At 35.5% G+C, this 17,752-nt stretch overlaps 1 protein-coding gene across 1 annotated transcript in view; it reads left to right on the forward strand.

Annotated features, from left to right (window-relative positions):
- The first annotated feature begins 4,858 nt into the window (after positions 1 to 4,858).
- The window catches only part of LOC129234303 (dual specificity tyrosine-phosphorylation-regulated kinase 4-like), a 35,171-nt gene continuing 22,277 nt past the window's right edge, over positions 4,859 to 17,752 (forward strand). Inside the window, exons 1-4 of the mRNA XM_054868298.1 lie at positions 4,859 to 5,107; positions 8,838 to 9,001; positions 13,469 to 13,605; positions 14,878 to 15,018. Of these exons, the coding sequence (XP_054724273.1) occupies positions 4,921 to 5,107; positions 8,838 to 9,001; positions 13,469 to 13,605; positions 14,878 to 15,018 (629 nt within the window). The 5' untranslated portion in view covers positions 4,859 to 4,920. The remainder of the gene's footprint in view (positions 5,108 to 8,837; positions 9,002 to 13,468; positions 13,606 to 14,877; positions 15,019 to 17,752) is intronic.

The raw sequence follows: 17,752 nt of genomic DNA on the forward strand, positions 1-17,752 counted from the left end.
TTTTGTAGTGTACTTTAAAGTTTATGTATTTTGTTATATGTTTTTGCTTAAAGTGAATTTAATTCTACTTATTTGATATTGATTATTATTATCTTTTTTGTTTATTTAATATTGAAAAAAGTGCTAAATCAATGTTCCTTTCTAAAATAAAATTGATTTTACTTTCAAAACTGGGGGGTTTACGTGCACCCCATTGCAGCGCCCTGCCGGCACTCTTGGACATAAACGTGAAATTAATATTTTCCACGCTGTATTTTGCAGTTTGTCTTTACTTAATATTTTCTGGTTTAATTCTTGAAAGGCAAGGGATTTGAGAATGCACCCCCTCCCCAGACCAACTACCGGCGCTCTTGGATATAAACGTGAAATTAATAACGTTCGTGATGCGTATCATACTGTTTTAAATTTTTTTTGTAGTAAGTCCCTTTTTAGTTAATTAGATTTCAATTTTAAAAGCCAGGGTGTGAAACAGCATCTCCAAGCATCCCCTGCCGGCTTTCACAAACATAAACATGACTTTAATGTATTTCGTGATTTAATTTGGTTGTGCAGTTTTCATTCGTTTAAAATGAATTTACTGTAATTATTTAGAATAAAAAGTTATTTATTTTTTAATATTAAAAAAAATCAAATTAATATTATGTTTTTTATGATTAAAATTTTGAAAGTGTACCCCCCTTCCGGCGTTCATGGCAGAAAAAACTCCTTGAACTTAAAAAAAACCTGTCCATTTATATTTAAAGGAAGGGAGATCAATAGTTAATCTCTCACGCAATCCCCATTCAGACTTAGAACCACTTTTATCCAGAGAGAGAGAGATAGGCAAGAGAATACTACAAAACGAAACTTTTCTCGATAAGATTATGAAATAGTAGAAATACAGGAAAGAGGAAATGTCATGTTAACGACAGAAGCGGCGTACCTCGATCAGCAATGTCAACATACTGGACCATCATTGAGAACGCTAACCGAACAATTTTTATTTGCAGGTTATGATAGTTTCCCCGATTTATGAAGGAAAATATACTACATGTATCAAAGTCATTCAGGATAACTTTAGTCGGTAATTTCTTTTATTTTTTACTGCCCCGTCCTGTTTTCATAATTCGGTTAGTATAAAAATGAAGTAAACATCAAAAAACATCGCATAGCTATTCAAAAATCAAGACGTGGTATGAGCTAAATAAATACCTTTATGCAACGAAGTGACAATAGTTAATAACCTATATCAGGCACAAATTAGCAAAGCAAGCTTATTGCAGAAAAGTGTTTCAGGGTTTCAAGGAACCCTTTTTTTAAACCCAACGAAGTGTGAACTTTAGAACGAATAATACAGGGTGTTTCAAAATGAATAGCGGGGTTTTAACATGTTATAATATTTATTACACCAAACTTACAGCCACAAGATGAAATGAAAGAGAAAATCAAACAGCAGTGGCGTAGCTAGACCCGACTTTCGGGGGGGGGTTACTTCTTTTATATATATCTCTATATATATATATATATATATATAATATATATATATATATGTGTATATATATATATGTGTATATATATATGTGTATATATGTATATATATATATATATATATATATATATATATATATATATATATATATATATATATATATATATATATATATATATATATATATATATATATATGTGTGTGTGTAATCGCTTGGAATTTTTTCCTCTTCTTCATTTTTTTTTCTTTCTCTTCTCTCTTCTTTTTCTCTTTTTTTTTGAGACTAACTTTTCGGGGGGGGTTTTGTCCCCAAAACCCCCCCCTTAGCTACGCCCCTGTCAAACAGTTTTACATTATAGCCTACAAGTGTTCAATGTGAGCACCATTCGTCACTCGGCACACGTCAAGACGATATGCGAGTTCTTCCCAAACTTTGATGAGTGTCTCATTAGTAATTGCTGCAACAGCTGTTTCAATCCTGTTCCTTAATTCGGGAAGGTCGGCTGGCAGTGGAGGCACATACACACGGTCCTTAACAAACCCCCAAAGATAGAAATCACACGGCGTTAGGTCGGGTGACCGTGGAGATCATGGGAAACAAGCCCTGTCATTAGGCCCCTTACGGCCAATCCAGCGGTCGGGTACAGTTAGGTTAAGCCAATCGCGTACCTCATTATGCCAGTGAGGCGCGCACCAGCTTGCTGAAAGATGAAGTTTTCTGGTTCATCTTGTGTCAGTTGAGGGAAGAGCCATAGCTGTAAAGTATCCAGATAAGAAGGTGGATTGCAGCAGAAACATTCCACGCGCATGCGCACTGATGCCAACAAATAAAACTGTTTCAGTTTCTCTTTCATTTGATATATCACTTGTGGCTGTAAGTTTGGTGTAATAAATATTATAACATGTTAAAACCCCGCTATTCATTTTGACACACCCTGTATATTGGGATGGGGAAAAATGGATAAGCGTTCCTCGGACGACTTTTCACAAACTCACACTTCGTGTATTGAAAAAGGGATTCCTTGAAACCTAGAAACACGACTCTGCCACCAGTTTGCTAATTTGTGCTTGATATATGTTACTTAGGGCATGATAATAACAAAACCCATTTGAAGTAAATTATGAAAGGAAAGAAAGTATTACAACGTTATATCGCACAAATGTGCAGATAACTACATACATGTGTTTCAGTGTCACAAGAAGCATTTTTCTCAATGCAAAAGTGGCGAATTACCTCTATAAGGTAACGATAGGTTAGAAAGAGGTTGAACTAAGATTTGCTTACCTCCTTTAAATTGAAAACATAGTTCCTTCTAAACCTGAAACACGTGTATGAAGTTCTTTGCAAATTAGTGCAATTTAACGGTTTCATATTTTCTTATACTTTTATGTTCATAGGGCTTCTGAACGCCTCCCTGACATTGCAAAACCTTAACAGATCTTTCAGATAAATGAAAATATAGCAGAGAGAAAGAATAAAAAATATATCGAGGCTAAAACGGATCCAACAGTTACATAGACCTCCTAACATATGCAAATTCAATACATTTAACGGCATAGCTTTTTTTATTTTTTTGATATTATTTCCTATTACGGTCTGACCACGGATGGTATGGAAAGACAAACATCTGTTTTACAGCCGGAAATGGACGAATCTATTATTTTTTTAGCGATGCCAGCTTTTGCAGAAGCAGAGTCTCATTCAAATGAACGGAATACCGTCATCAAATTTTTAATTTTCCTCCTCATTCAGATAGATTCGTCTAATCTGGACGTTTGAAAATTCCATACAATCCGTGGTTGGACAGTAATGAAATGACTTTTTTTTTTTTTTTTGACTGTTTTACTTAAAAATTAAAGATCCAGTTTAAATTTCAGAAACATTGATTTTGGCGACGTGCTTTTGACCAGTTTGGCTAGGGACTTTTAAAATAAGACCTGACATACAGTTTGCCCACAGAGGATATGAAATTGCCAAACGTCCAGTTAAGACGAGTCTATCAGAATGAGGGGGAAAAGTAAAAATTTGACGCGTGTGTTCCGTCAATTTCAACGTGACCCTGCTTAATTTACAGGTTAACATACATGATACATCTGCAAAAGCTGGCATCCCTGAACACTAATAGATGCGCCCATTTCCGCTTGTAAACCGGACGTTTGCCTTTCCATCTCATCGATGGTCAGATTGTACCTATAACGGAGAAGTACATCTAGACCATTGTAAGCTTTCGTGGTTTATAGTAGAACACAAATTCGTTTCCGCTGAAATTTATCCTTTCACCCTTATGGCGTAATGTTCACAAAATCTTAAATTCGAAAAGATTTAATTCAGCTACATTTAGAATTTGGGTTTAAAAAGTGTTTTTCAAATAGCTTCTCTCTCCATCTTAGTCAAACAACAGAATCTTAATTTAGCCGGGGAAAAAAAAAAAAAAAAAAAAAAATTGAATTTTGACCACTTGAATTCAAATTATGCTTTTCGCAATCACGAGTTTGTGTGTATGTAGGCGTATGTGTTTATGTGTGTGGAGGTATGTGTGTTTGTGTGTAGGAGGGTATGTGTACGTGTGTGTAGGCATGTGTGTTTGTATCTGTGTGCAGGTATGAGTGTGTGGGTAGTTGTGTGTATGAGTGATTGTGTGTATGGGGGGGGGAATGTGCAAGGTTGTGTAGGCATATGTGTTTGTATCTGTGTGCAGGCATGAGTGTATGTGTGTATGTGTTTGTGTATGTGTTTAGGTGTATGTATGTGTGTGTATGTGTTTGTGTGTGTGTAGGATATGGATGCAACCTGGCGACGGTTTTCGCAATAGGAGCAGCATCGTGAGGAGCCTGCCGACGATGGTGCTGCAGAGGGTGCTGGTAAGAAAATAAAATCATAGGACATCAAAACAGTCAAATGAAAGCAATAAGCAATCGTGATTGCTCAAAAAAATTTTAAAATAGAAATTCTAGTTTTATTTTTAAAGAATCACAAATGAAAACTTCTTTTATATTTTACTGTCATTAAAGTTTAGTATAGGGGCATTCCACGGTATTTTTGACATTTATGTAGAGTCTGTAACGTGATTTTTTCTGCCATAACTTTTTAATTTACTGTTTGATTAGCATATTATTTTATTTTGATCTTTTCCTACCAACACACCAGCTCAAATTAAAATAATTTGCAAATCAAACAGTAAATTTAAAAGTTATGGCAAAAAAAAAAGTCATGTTACGGACTCTACATAATGTCAAAAATACCGTGGAATGCCCCAATAGCAAATATCTTTCTTGGGCACCCTTTCGTATTCTACGTTTATACGTGTAAGGCACCCCCATAAACAGTTCCAATCTTTCCCAGCTCTGAGTCCTGCAAGTCCAAGGCCCCCTCTTCGTGCTCTCTGCCTCGCGTGGCCCGCTCTCAGTACAACCTGACGCGATGCCCGAACGCGGGCTCGGACGCCGACTCCATGTCCCGCATCTCGCTCTACCTGGAGGAGAGGCGGATGCTGCTCAACGCGGCGAGGGAGGGCCAGCTGGTCGACCTGACCCCCGACGAGGCGCCCCCCAGGAGGGTGGAGTTCTACCGGAAGAGGAGCCCCTCGCCCAAGCCCAAGAACGACCCCTACGGCAGGAGGCTGCCGCTCACACCACAAGGTCAGAGATGGTTTTCGCACATTACCAATTCGTGGAAAATCTGTTTCAAGTACACCCAAACCTGTTTTTGTGCGGTGGATAGCGACCGCCTAGAAAAAAATAACATTCAAAAAAATTGTTCGAAACTTCACGAGTAGCTATAAAAAGTTATTTTCGCAACACAGTTATTTTTTTTTTTTATGCGGTGGATAGAACCGCATAACAAAAGTCTCGCGTAGAAAACAACCCAAAAAGTCATCTTTGAACGAAATCATAATAAATCAAGTGATGATAATTTCCCCCGAAAAATTTCACGAAAAAGGAAATTTTTGGGAGTTCACCGTGACTTCCCATGACCCTGTCGTCACTTGAAGATATTACCTCGCACTCATTTTATAAATAATTGTCATATACCGCACAAAAAAAAAAAAAAAAAAAAAAAAAAAAAAAAAAAAAGACGACCGCACGAAAACAAGTTTGGGTATATTTTTTGTATTATTATGTAATAGCAAATTAAAAGAGCAAAAACAATTTAAATTATTAATTTATACTCGCAGTGGGGAGGTTTTCTTCAGTCAAAAGTACTGCTTTTAGTCATTGAAATGGCTAGAATGAGCAAAAAAAAAAAAAAAAAAAACATGAACCCAGAAAATACTTTCATTTTCCCAACAGTTTTTTTTTAAATTAATTTTTTAAAATGTCCAATTTTTCAAACAAGGCGTGGTTTTTATGACGTCACAAATGATGCAATTTGGCGCGTCTTTCTATTACGTTTCCACGTTATGATAATCAGGCAGCGAATTAAAATTGCGCTCTGCGCTTGCTACCAACCATATCGTTGCTAATACCGTGAGTAAAGATGCGAATTAAATATTTTGTTCTGTGAAAATGGCAACATTGAATGGCATTTCATCATTTGTGATGTCACACGACAGAAGTGTAAACAATGAAATCTTACCGATTTAAGTAATTTTTTAAAAATATTAAACTTAAATAATTATTTAAAAAATGGTCAGATCCTATGTTTTTAAGCACGCACTTTCAGAAAAAAATACTTTTAAAATTTTGGAAACGACCCCATTTACGACAATTAAATGAAATGGTAATACTCGTTGGTACGCAAATGTTGATAAAATATCATGACTGTAAAAAAATGAAATAGGTTGGTATAGAAATTGAAGTGGTATAGCAACTATTTTTCTACCCTCTCGGTTTTTGAGCTGGTACACATCAGTGGTGACTAACCTTATTATTTTTTTTTAACCGAGAACCGTACCTTATATTAAGATAAATCTCATGGTTCAGAATGCATATAAAATTTATATATATTTTTTATTTTATTTTCAAGATAACCTAGGAAAACACGATAAAGTAAGTAAAATCACAAACCAAAATTTGCTGTTTTCATTTCGTGCTTATTTCATCAATACGAAATTTCCATCTGTCTTTTAAAAGCCAATTTCTGACAATGTAGCTCTAAATTTGCAACGATCATTCTTATTACCGAACTAGAAAATTGCCCGTCAAGGTATGACGAGTGAAAATTGCTTCTACATTTGAACGAAGCCATTGCCTGTTTGGTGATATTTTGATAGTTGAAATGGTAACCCTAACTCCAGTGGATTAACCCTAAACTCCAGAAGATAGCGTTTATTGTTGATCATTTTTTCGTTTCTTCATTTCCCTGAAATGACACAGTCTTACTAGTAAAACAGTTAAATCACTGGATTGAGTTCAGTCGTGTTACAAGAAAGCCTTTTCCTGCATGTTAACATTGCCAAAACATATTATTAAATTATCATGCCGTGGCGCGAGTTTCATCGTTGAAAGACGTGGGTTTTACTCGATCATTGGATATTATTTATATGAGGATTAAGATGATCGGTTGGTTTGACCAGGAGATAGTTACCAGGAGGTAATTTTCGATTCGTAATGTTGCACATTACACGGACCACACGATACGTACAACGAATGTTACTGAACCGAAAAAAAAAAAAAAAATCTTTTGGAAAAAAGAAGTGCGCAAAGCGTGGTACATTTTTTAAAACCTCTCCTGTAAAGATTGAAAAAAAAAAAGACTGAGAAGGTTTTGATACTTAACGTATATGCTGCATTTTAATAGTACAGTAGAAACTCGTTTATACGGCTTCCGTTCATCTAGAACTCCGGTTCATCCGGATCAAATTTATCGAATATTAAAAAAGGTTTATATTCACATAAATATAATTTCAAATAATGGTAACTGAACTAGAAGTCTGCCAAACATTCGTTTTTAATTTTGAAAAAAATGTACAACCCCTGCGTAGATCTTGCTATAGACCGGGGCACGTTTACGTGGTTTCTTTACAATGAATTTTCTAAATTTTAACTTCGGAAATTTTAGACATTGCTGTTCTATGAAGCAGTTAATGGAGTCAACATTGGTATATTCAGTTGTTGCTCAGTTTGTGTTTTCAGCAGTTAAAAAAATTATTTTTGAGTCCAAGTCGGTTGCGTAAACGTGCCCCGGTAACCGGGGCACGTTTACGCAACTTATTTACGCATATTTATTTTGACACCTAACGCGGTTTTGTTAGTGTTTGGAACATAATGTCTTACCATCGTTAAAATAATGCAAATTGATTACACACTGAATAGGGTATAAAGTAAAAGCTGAGCGGGCATTAAGACAGCACTACATATAGCCTGAAAGTACTAAAAAGTTTGGAGACAGTTCGGAGCGAAAAAAGCGTCAGGGCGAGTTTAGAAGTAAGAAAGTAAGACATAGTAAGGACGTGCGTAAAGGTGCTCAGACGGTAACGCGTAAACTTGCCCCGTCGCCAAGTTAGGATTTATTTTTACGTGCAAAAAAAAAAAAAAAAAAAAAATCATTTCAGTTCATATAAATACAAATCTCCAAAAAAAGGATAAAATTCTGATAATTTTTATATATTTGTTTTTTCTTAAATAAGTATTATTTATTCACAATAAGCATCAAAACGTTCAACTCAAAATTTACTCGACTTGGTAGAAAACAGATTATTCTTTCTGCATGCTAGACCGAAGCTCGACTGATGCTCAAAAACTTGCGAGGATATTTGCTAGAGAGCAGCATCAATATGTTATGACTGTTAGCTTTCCAGTTATAATTCGTTTTGAAGAAAAGGCACTGCGTAAACGTGCCCCTTGCGTAAACGTGTTCCGGTCTACCCTACATTCATCAAATATTTTATGTAGGAGGAAGGCGTTAGACCGGCAGACATTTGGCTGAACGAAAAGCACTGTAATTTGTCACTATTCAGTCAGTAATAAATTTTCTTTATTTTCTCGATGATAAGACATTATGTTCAAAACACTAATAGGAACAAAGATAGGTGTAAAAATAAATATGCGTAAAGTGTCCTGCGTCCGGGGCAAATTTACGAAACCGACTTGGATTCAAAAATAATTTATTAAATTGTAAAAAATACAAACTGAGCAACAACTGAGTATACCAATGTTGACTCCATTAACTGCTTCATAAAACCGCAATGTCTAAAATTTCCTAAGTCAGAACATAAAAATTAGAAAATTCATTGAAAAAAATCCGCCTAAACGTGCTACGGTCTACCCCATGTTTTAAATAATGTTGAGACTTGCATAATGCGTTCCTATGGCCAACAGCCCCGATGGATCTGTATTTTTACAAAAACGATTTCCCCTTTTCGACTGATCTGTGAAATTTCTGCAGGATTAACTCTTTGAAGACTAAGTCTCTTCCATTTCCTTCCAGAATCCTTAACTTACTACGGCTCCCGTCTAAACAAGTACGAGCGAGCTGAAGTCTCCCAATATCCTCAGGTTTGGTACTTGGGTCTCGACGCAAGCAAAATCGAGGGGGAGCTAAGGGGGGCTCAGAACTGTGGCTACGACGACGACAACGGATCTTATATCAAGGTAAGCACTGTAACATTTTCTTCCTTATGTCACGAGACATGTCAGTTCAGAAGCACTAAGCATTTGTGACTTGTGTTTACTACTTGGCTTTCGTAGTCTAAATAAGTAGTTTAACTGAGTTGGAGATATATTTTCTCTATTTTCGCTCATTGATGCTGAGATAACCAACAAACTGGTAGCTAAAATGAATTTAGAACACTTCCAAGGAAGTCTGCAAGCAATGGTGCGGTTGGGCTAAGGCAGAACTACAAGCAACATACTGCAGTTTATGGATGTCATAACCGGGATGTTCAGTATTTTACATGTAGTTCTGAATTAGCCGTTCTTAAGGGCTGCAAATTGGTGTTTATTACATTAAACTTAAAGTTTGAGAATAATTTTTCTAAATTATGAAATTTTAATTTTTAACTATTGATTATAGCTATTATTTGACACCATACATGAATTATGTAAACTAACTTTGTGTGAGTTCTAGGACAGAAGAGAGCATTAAATTTAGATTTTAAACCAATAAATAGAACGTCTTTCTTTTCTTTTTTTTCGAAGTTTTGGGTTGTGTCAATTCTGCTGATCATTGACGCTACTCGAAATTTTGTTGAGGCGAAGAAAAAAGTGCTTCCGGGACTCATCACTCTAGCGATCCATCCTCGGAAATTTTTTAAAGTTGTTTCCCCATAAAGGTATTTTAGAATATTTCTGGTGAAGTTAAGGGGAGGACGTTCAGCGACTTTTGTGAAGCTTCGCGATCGAAGGCTCTTTTTCGGAAATACCCAGAAATTGGAGTCCTAAAAACGAAGTTTTAGAAGATGTTTAATGATGGGTGGGTTGAGGGAACATAGTAGACACTCCTTAGTTTGTCGAAAATGAAGTTCAAAAAACGCAACTGTAAGTTATTTTTGATGAAGGTAGGGTGGGATGGGGTTCTGCACTTTTCCCAGGAGTATTTTCGGAATCAAGTCCTAAAACGCAATTGTAAGACATCTTTGATGACGTTAGGTTAAGGGTTGGAGTGCGGGGACTCTCTAAAAAATATTTTCGAAACAGAGGCTGCAAAAACGAAATATTAGACGATTTCAGATGATTTTAAGGAGAGGTGACTCTCTACCAAGTTTTTTTTAAAAAGAAATTTAAGTCTCTGAACGGAAATCTCAGGTAATTTTTAATGACTTTGAGGGATCAGTGGCTTCGATCTGAAAGTGGAGGTGCTGCATCCCCCCCCCCAATGGATTTGTCATTGATTAAAACGAGTTAAAGCAAATGTAATGTTTTGGCATATTCGTGTTGCAAATTGCAGAAAGAGGTTTTTTGCTAACCTGAAAATTTCTAATCTTGTGATTAACTCTTTTTGAGCTCCACTTTTTCAATTTACTATCAGCAAAATTTTGTCAGCACAAAAAATGACGCATTCTTGAGGAGAATTATTACAAAACGAGAGTTGAATTTGGACATTTTGATCTGTGCTATAAGTATTTGTTTGCTCTCGGTAGTAATCCCAGGTAGCAATTTTACGAGAGATTTTACATAAGTTTTATTTTCTGCTGGCTGAATTGAGAGCATTGTTGTGCGATCTGCAATCTAGGATTTTACGCCCACATGGAAATGTTACGATCATATGTTATTTGACTTTTAGGAGTGCAGCTGTTTGGCAAAGAGCCAAGGAAAAAAATGTCTTCATTCAAGATTGAAACTCATCGAAAAGGAAGATTCAAATCTTTCGTTTGCTCCAAACATACTGAATTCGATCACGAAACTATATTTTGTATTCTACTTTAGAGAGTAATTTCAAAAAATCTTTTGGGATGGGTAAAAAGAACTAGGTCGAGAATACAAAAATAGAATATCCAAAATACTACAAATATTATCCTTTAGACATTTTCTCTTTTTTTTCCTTCTTTTTTCTTCGCACTTTTTTTTTTTGTTAAAGAGAAAACTTAATGTTAATAACTAACATTAAAATAATATAGAACCGCCAACAACAGAAGGAAACGCTTAAGAGTTTTTTTTTTTAATATTCTTTTAAATACTCTCATATATTCTTAAAGGAATCAATGATTATTTAGTGTTTTCGATTCAAAACAAATTATTTCTGTTGCTAATTATTTCGAATTTTAGTTTTCTCACGGTATGCGATGAAAATCCCCTTCATTGAGTGACACTAAACCAAGTTATCCAATTAATTATATGTCAATAAAACTATGAATAGCAAACTGTTTCTTCATTTGATAGTATTTACAGTTACATCCTTGGAAGAATCTAATAGTAGACAAGCTGGTTCTCCTTGTGTTATTTTGTCTGATTGGTTGGAATTCTAAATTTTTCTTCAGTACATATTCGGTTGTTGGAACAACGAGAATGACTATTTTTATAAATTTTCGTCTTATTATTGTTTCTGCCAAATTTTTTTTCTTTTTTTTTATTTACAGAGGGGTTGTGTAGGAGGCCATTTGGCCATAACTAAACCTAGTACCCTATAACCCCAACAAGGCATCAGTCTTTCATGTGCCCCCATTAAGGGGCTAATGCATGTCACAAGTAGTGTTTTACGCCAAGTTACCACCAGATGGACGGACCTGGGATTTCTTTGGTGTGAAATTACACAAAGAATTCAGTTTTGCCAAGGGAATTCTAAGCCAAACTAATACCCAAGGGATCTTTTACACGCCGCATAACCATACGACATGGGCACTGCTAATTTTCTGCATCTCGAAAATCCACCTTAGACAGGCCAAAAAAAATCCACCTTTGGCAGGCCAGAACCCGGATCCAAGGCGCAGAAGGCCAGCGCCTTACCATCACGCCACCTTTTCTTGTACTCTTTATTTTTAGGATATAATCCGATGCAATAAATTCATTATAACCCAAAACGCCCTCGTGGTAATATTTCTTTTTGTCGACAGAAGCTTACAGTATTTTCTATTTTCAATGACATATTCTATCGAGCTGTTATTATAACTAGGATGAGATAGTAATAAATTCAAATTAATAAACGGTTCAAAAGAGTGGTGACATTTGAAACGAGTTAGTGCCTTCCAATAATAATGCTAACAGCAGCAGGGTTAAAAAAAACGGTTTTTTTTGATAAAGCTCAGCCCACCTGGGTTTTTGATCAATCATCCGGGATTATTCTAGCTTTTGAAGAAAACCCAGGTTTTCCGGGGTTTTTTCAAGATTTCTTTTCATCTCAATCAATACTTAAAACACTATACTAAGCTACGACTGCTTTGCTTCTTTTACTTTTCATAGCGTTTTAATTTTTAAATCATATACCTAATCAACTCAAATATGTTGTTAAAAATGTTAAAATTAAGGAAAAACGAGTTGATTTGTGCATCACATGACTTCCTTTTACCCCAATTTAAGGTTTCGGAGTGAGCAAAGAAACACTTTAAATATTTTCACCCCAAGTTTGTTGCGAACTGAAGCAAAGAAAACGTTTTATACAGATAAATTTTCGCAATGTTGATAGTTTTAATGTGATCAATGGTTAACTCTCTAAATATGGCCAGATTAAAAATAATAAAATATAAATAATTAATTGAAAATAAAATAATTAATTGAAACCAGATTAAAAAAAATCCGCCAAATTTGTCGCCAACTTGGCGACCAAAAGCTTGGTGATATATTGCCAAGTGTTTGCCAAATAATTATAGCACCGTTTGAGTTTACATTGAAATTAACAATGATTTTACCTCAAAAAGGTGTAAAAGACCCCCTTTAGAACATCCGAATGCAACCAAAAGAGAAGGTGCACAACTAGACCCCACTTGGAGTCTATGTACCAAATTTCAACTTTCTAGGACATACCGTTCTTGAAACGTACATACAGACGTCACGGGAAAACTCGCTGTGATTAACTCGGGGATCGTCAAAATGGATTCTTCAGGTGTCTATACGTTCTTAGGCATGCATCCACGCGTGGTCGGGTTGGAAAAAAAATCAATTTTCATTCGGGGGCGAGCAAAATGGAAATTAAGGCCGATTTTTGAGTGAAAATTTTTTCGCGAATACAATACTTCCTTTTTTGTAAAAGGAAGTAAAAAACCATACGAATTTGAAAACAGACTAGTATTTATATGAAATATTATTAAAATCTTTTTTTCTAAAACATGTCCATTTAAAAAGGAGACATTTACCTGTATTTAGAAACAATTTTTGCTAGCTACGTTTTTTAAAAAAACTGCTCCTTGTAATCCTGGAAAGCATTATGTAGCAATACATTTCTTGCAGTTTTTTCTCACTACCTACTACTAAGTTTTAAGATAAAAGGGGCAGAGAACTGCAGTTTCCGGGTCTTCTGCTTTTTTTCTTTTTTTTTTGAAGTCAAATATATTGTAAAATATTTAGTGCACATTTTACCAACAAGGTTCAACGCTTCCCTGAGTGACTGAAATAATTAAATATCTATTTTTGAAAACTTCTTAGATGTCTCTAAGCAGCATCATGCCTGATTGAGAGTTGTTTTTCTAGGTTTTGCATGATCACATAGCCTACAGGTATGAGATCCTTGAAGTCATAGGCAAAGGTTCTTTTGGCCAGGTAATAAGAGCACTCGACCATAGGACGGATACGCAAGTGGCTCTAAAAATCATTCGGAACAAGAAACGGTGAGTATAATCATGATTCCTTGGTAGGATATGTAACAAGATAAAAATGGTGCTTAAAATATTTTTTCCTTGTATACGTGAGGTTTGGATCTGAAATAGTGAAAAAAATTGTAGACATCTAACACAAAAATTAGCCTTGCCCCCAAGTTTTACTCCTTCAAAATAGTCATCAGTATTATGTACAACCCGAATGTGGGAAAGTCGTGAGACTCCTGCAGCAACTAATGTTACAGTCACCAGCACTATGTCGAATCCGACAATGTGGAAGTCGTGGCATCCTGTTTCAGTGCCTGTTCAATTGATAGTTCAAATGGAGCAGTCTACTGCTGCAAGGGTTTCAGTGATAACAGTTCTGAAGCGAATGACACTAAATCATTTCTTCATCGTAGGAAATGAATTCAAGTTACAAGGGCTTATGTCTTGGTGACTTTGACTTAATTCCTAAGGTAAAGGAACCACGCAGTGGTTCAGAACTGTTCCAGAGACTACTGCGTTAGTAGACCGCTTGTTGTTACAAGTGTCCAGTGACTTCCACATCGAATGACACGAGTTGTACACAATGCTGGTTACTATCTTAAAAGGTTATAGAACTTGGTTGCCGACCGACTCTTGTATTAAATACAAATCATCAGTTCCCTCTGTTAAAGTTTCAACTCTCGTATTTCAATCTAAACATAAAGATGAACTTTGTGTTAATTTCAATTTATTTCTAACAATGACACAATGAGGCCTCCATGGTTGGGTCGTGGAAACAATTTGCTTTGTACTGAGGTCGTGTGTTCGATTCCCAACGGTGTCTCTAGAGCTTTTACTTTCTCTTATGATGTGAATCATTCTTGTGATGTCCCGGCTATGAATAAAAAAGTTGCACTGTGTGTTGTATTGTTAAGAGTCCGACCTCCTTGTGAGTCAATGACAAACATACTTCCCACAACTGTAGATTACGACAAAAAAACAAAAAAAAAACAAACAACCGTCAAATATTTCTGAGGACATTTACACGCAATCAATTTTGAAAAAAGATATGTATGAAAAAATACTTTAGGGAGTAAAAATAAAGGAGTATACTCGACACTAAACATTGTTTCGAGGCAATCCAGTAATGATTCAAAAGCATTAAAATAGTGTTCCATTGCATTGATTCATTTTTTCCTTAATCTCAATTCATTAGGTTCTATGTGTGTAGTACATTTCGTTAAAATTAATAAACACATTAAATTTAATGTAGATGGAAGATTACCAGGAGTAAAATACTTTACTATTCGTTTTCAGGTTTCATCAGCAAGCACTTGTTGAAGTGAAGATTTTAGAGCAAGTGACGAAAAAAGACAGAGATGGATTTTTTAACGTCATTCACATGCTAGATCATTTCTATTTTAGAAACCACCTGTGTATCACTTTCGAATTAATGGGGTAAGTAGAATATAATCAAGAGGGTATAATCCGTAATACTGCTCAGCTTAAAATATTTTACTGTTTTAAATATTGCTAAATTCTTCACTCCAAAACTTCACTTCCAAATTAAACCAGTAAATTGAGAGCAAAATAACAGCAATTTCAATATTAATAAGTAAATAAATATTACCAATGACCAATATAATTATGGTAATATTTATTTACTTATTAATATTGAAAATAATAACCAATAATAAACTAATTAAAAAAGTTAACGAAAAAACAACACGAAGGGGACAATTTTAACGTGTAATTTTGGAAAAATGTTGACATTTTCTTGACCAATCTAATAGTTCAATTTACTATAGTAACATTTTGTACGTGACAGCAGTGTGCTTTGAAAAAATAAATCGGTACTTTAATTTTTCAGAATAGAATTCATAGTGATGAAACAATGTTCCTTTTCTTCGTATCACTAAATCCAGTATTGAATGTTAAACAAAGAAAGAATAAAAATGCAAAAGCATTATGAACATTTTAAGACTTAAATCTGGACTTGCTACATCACAATCCTTAGGTTCAAGTAGTGGTCAGTTATCAGAGCTGACGATCATTTTGACATTGTTAAAAGTTCCATGGACAATATATATAACGTTAAGAGTCTGAAAAGAAAAACATCGTTTCAAGCGTTTACTGTAATACCATTTCAGTTCATTGATTTTATTTTGGTATTCATATTCCTCACTGAGCATGTAAAAAATTAGGCGTTTAATAAATTTTAATAAGGTCACCAGAGACAAAACACATTTCACGTCACGTCATTTTACCAAAAGATTTTTTTTTCCTGTGAAAAACATTCGGTGTACGACTTCCTTCTTGTTTTCATTTTTAAATCAGCATCATTGTTTAACTGTTTACGGGGGTAAACCATTACGATCTTATCTTTCTCATTTTTTGGTTCGGATCCTTTTAAATGAAGTAATTGAAACAGAGACTGAAATCGTTTCCAAAATTTTAAAAGTATTTTTTTCTGAAAGAGCATGCTTAAAAACATAGAATCTGATCTTTTTTTTTTAAATTCTTTAAATTTAATATTAAAAAAAAATACTTAAGTCGGTTCTCTTTCATCATTTAACGCTTCTGTGGATGACATCACAAATGATGAAATGGCATTCAGTGTTGCCATTCACGGTCCAAAATATTTAATTCGCATCTTTATTGACGTGTATTGGCAACAATAGGGTTGATAGCAAGCGTAGAGCGCAATTGTAATTCGCTTCTTGATTATCATATCGTGGAAATGCGGTAGAAAGATGCGCCATAGTGCATCATTTGTGACGTCATAAAGACCACGCCTTGTTTGAAGAATCGGACATTTAAAAAAATTAATTAAAAAATAACTGTTGGGAAAATGAAAGTTTTTTCCGAGTCCATGTTATTATATTTTTTTGCTTATTCTATCCATTTTAGTGACAAAAAGTACTACTTTTGACTGAAGGAAACAGCCCCATTGTCTTTGCAGTGGCGTTAAATAAAAGCAGGAATCGGGTTGGTTTTGATAGAAACCGGGATTTTGGCACCAGTTTTTGACCGGGCTGAGTTCAATTTCTTCTGAATTGCATCGATCAAGATCTATTAAATTATGGAAGAAAAGAAAAGAAAAAACACCCAGCACACAACATCTAATAGCATCTAGTCCCTGTCATTCATTTGAGTTTTGATGTCTTGAATTCTAATGAAAGTTTTTCGCATTTCGAAAGTTTTTCGCATTTTTGATATCTTCAATTCTAATGAAAGTTTTTCGCGAAATCGTCCTATCGCAATTTCGCACGAATTGCGATAGGACCCTACGCGTTGGGATTCCTGTTTCCACAAATAGCTCCTATCGCAATCATAATTGTGAAAAACATCATTCGACTTCAAGACGTCAAAGTTAAAATGAATGCCAGGAGCTGGATGGTAAACGCTGTGTGCTGGATGCTGTTCTTGTCTAAAGAGGATCGTGTTAAGTAGAGAGGATCGGGTATAACTAAGATCAACTCCGGGGGAAGTGGACGAGGACGAAGAGCCAGAGGAGCTCCGTCCAGGAGGATCACCTGAGCGTGGAAGCCGGTGGACCTCAAAAAGGATAAGACATCGATCAAGGTCTAGTGGAAACAACAAGCAATCTTGATTGCCAAGGAAGAAAAAAAATGGATAATCATGGATTGAGTTGATTTGATATTAAACGCCTCAAATGATAAAATAAACGTAACAAAGGCTAAAAAATTGCAAAACGTTTGCATATCTGCATTTCGGAGAAACAATTTAGCGCCTTTTCAATGCAGAAAAATTTTTGTGTCTCCGATGTTGAGCAATAGTCACTAACGGCGTCAAAAGATGTATAATCTGTCTCTGAAAAGCTGGGGACCTTGTAAAGTAGTAAACCTTGACATTCGATTTCGATTTCGATTCCGAGTCACAACTGACTACAACTGTATTTATGTCGAGTACTGCATACTAAGTGCCTTGCCTTCATTATTTTTTATACCGATAGATGGCAGCACCATCACCGGATCGAACAGTTAATGAGAATTTAGAACTAGACCAGGAGCTAATAGCTACCTGGTGCTAGCACCCCCAGAGGTATCGTTTGACTTGGAGGACATTGAGACCACGAGCATATTTAACGTCGCAAAGTCCCATTTAATGACGACGGTGGATCTTCGACCATCGAGGTTCGAACTCAGGACCCTCCGGCCCCCAATCCGAC

Source organism: Uloborus diversus, chromosome 1 (assembly GCF_026930045.1).
Source record: "Uloborus diversus isolate 005 chromosome 1, Udiv.v.3.1, whole genome shotgun sequence".
Lineage (NCBI taxonomy): Eukaryota > Metazoa > Arthropoda > Arachnida > Araneae > Uloboridae > Uloborus > Uloborus diversus.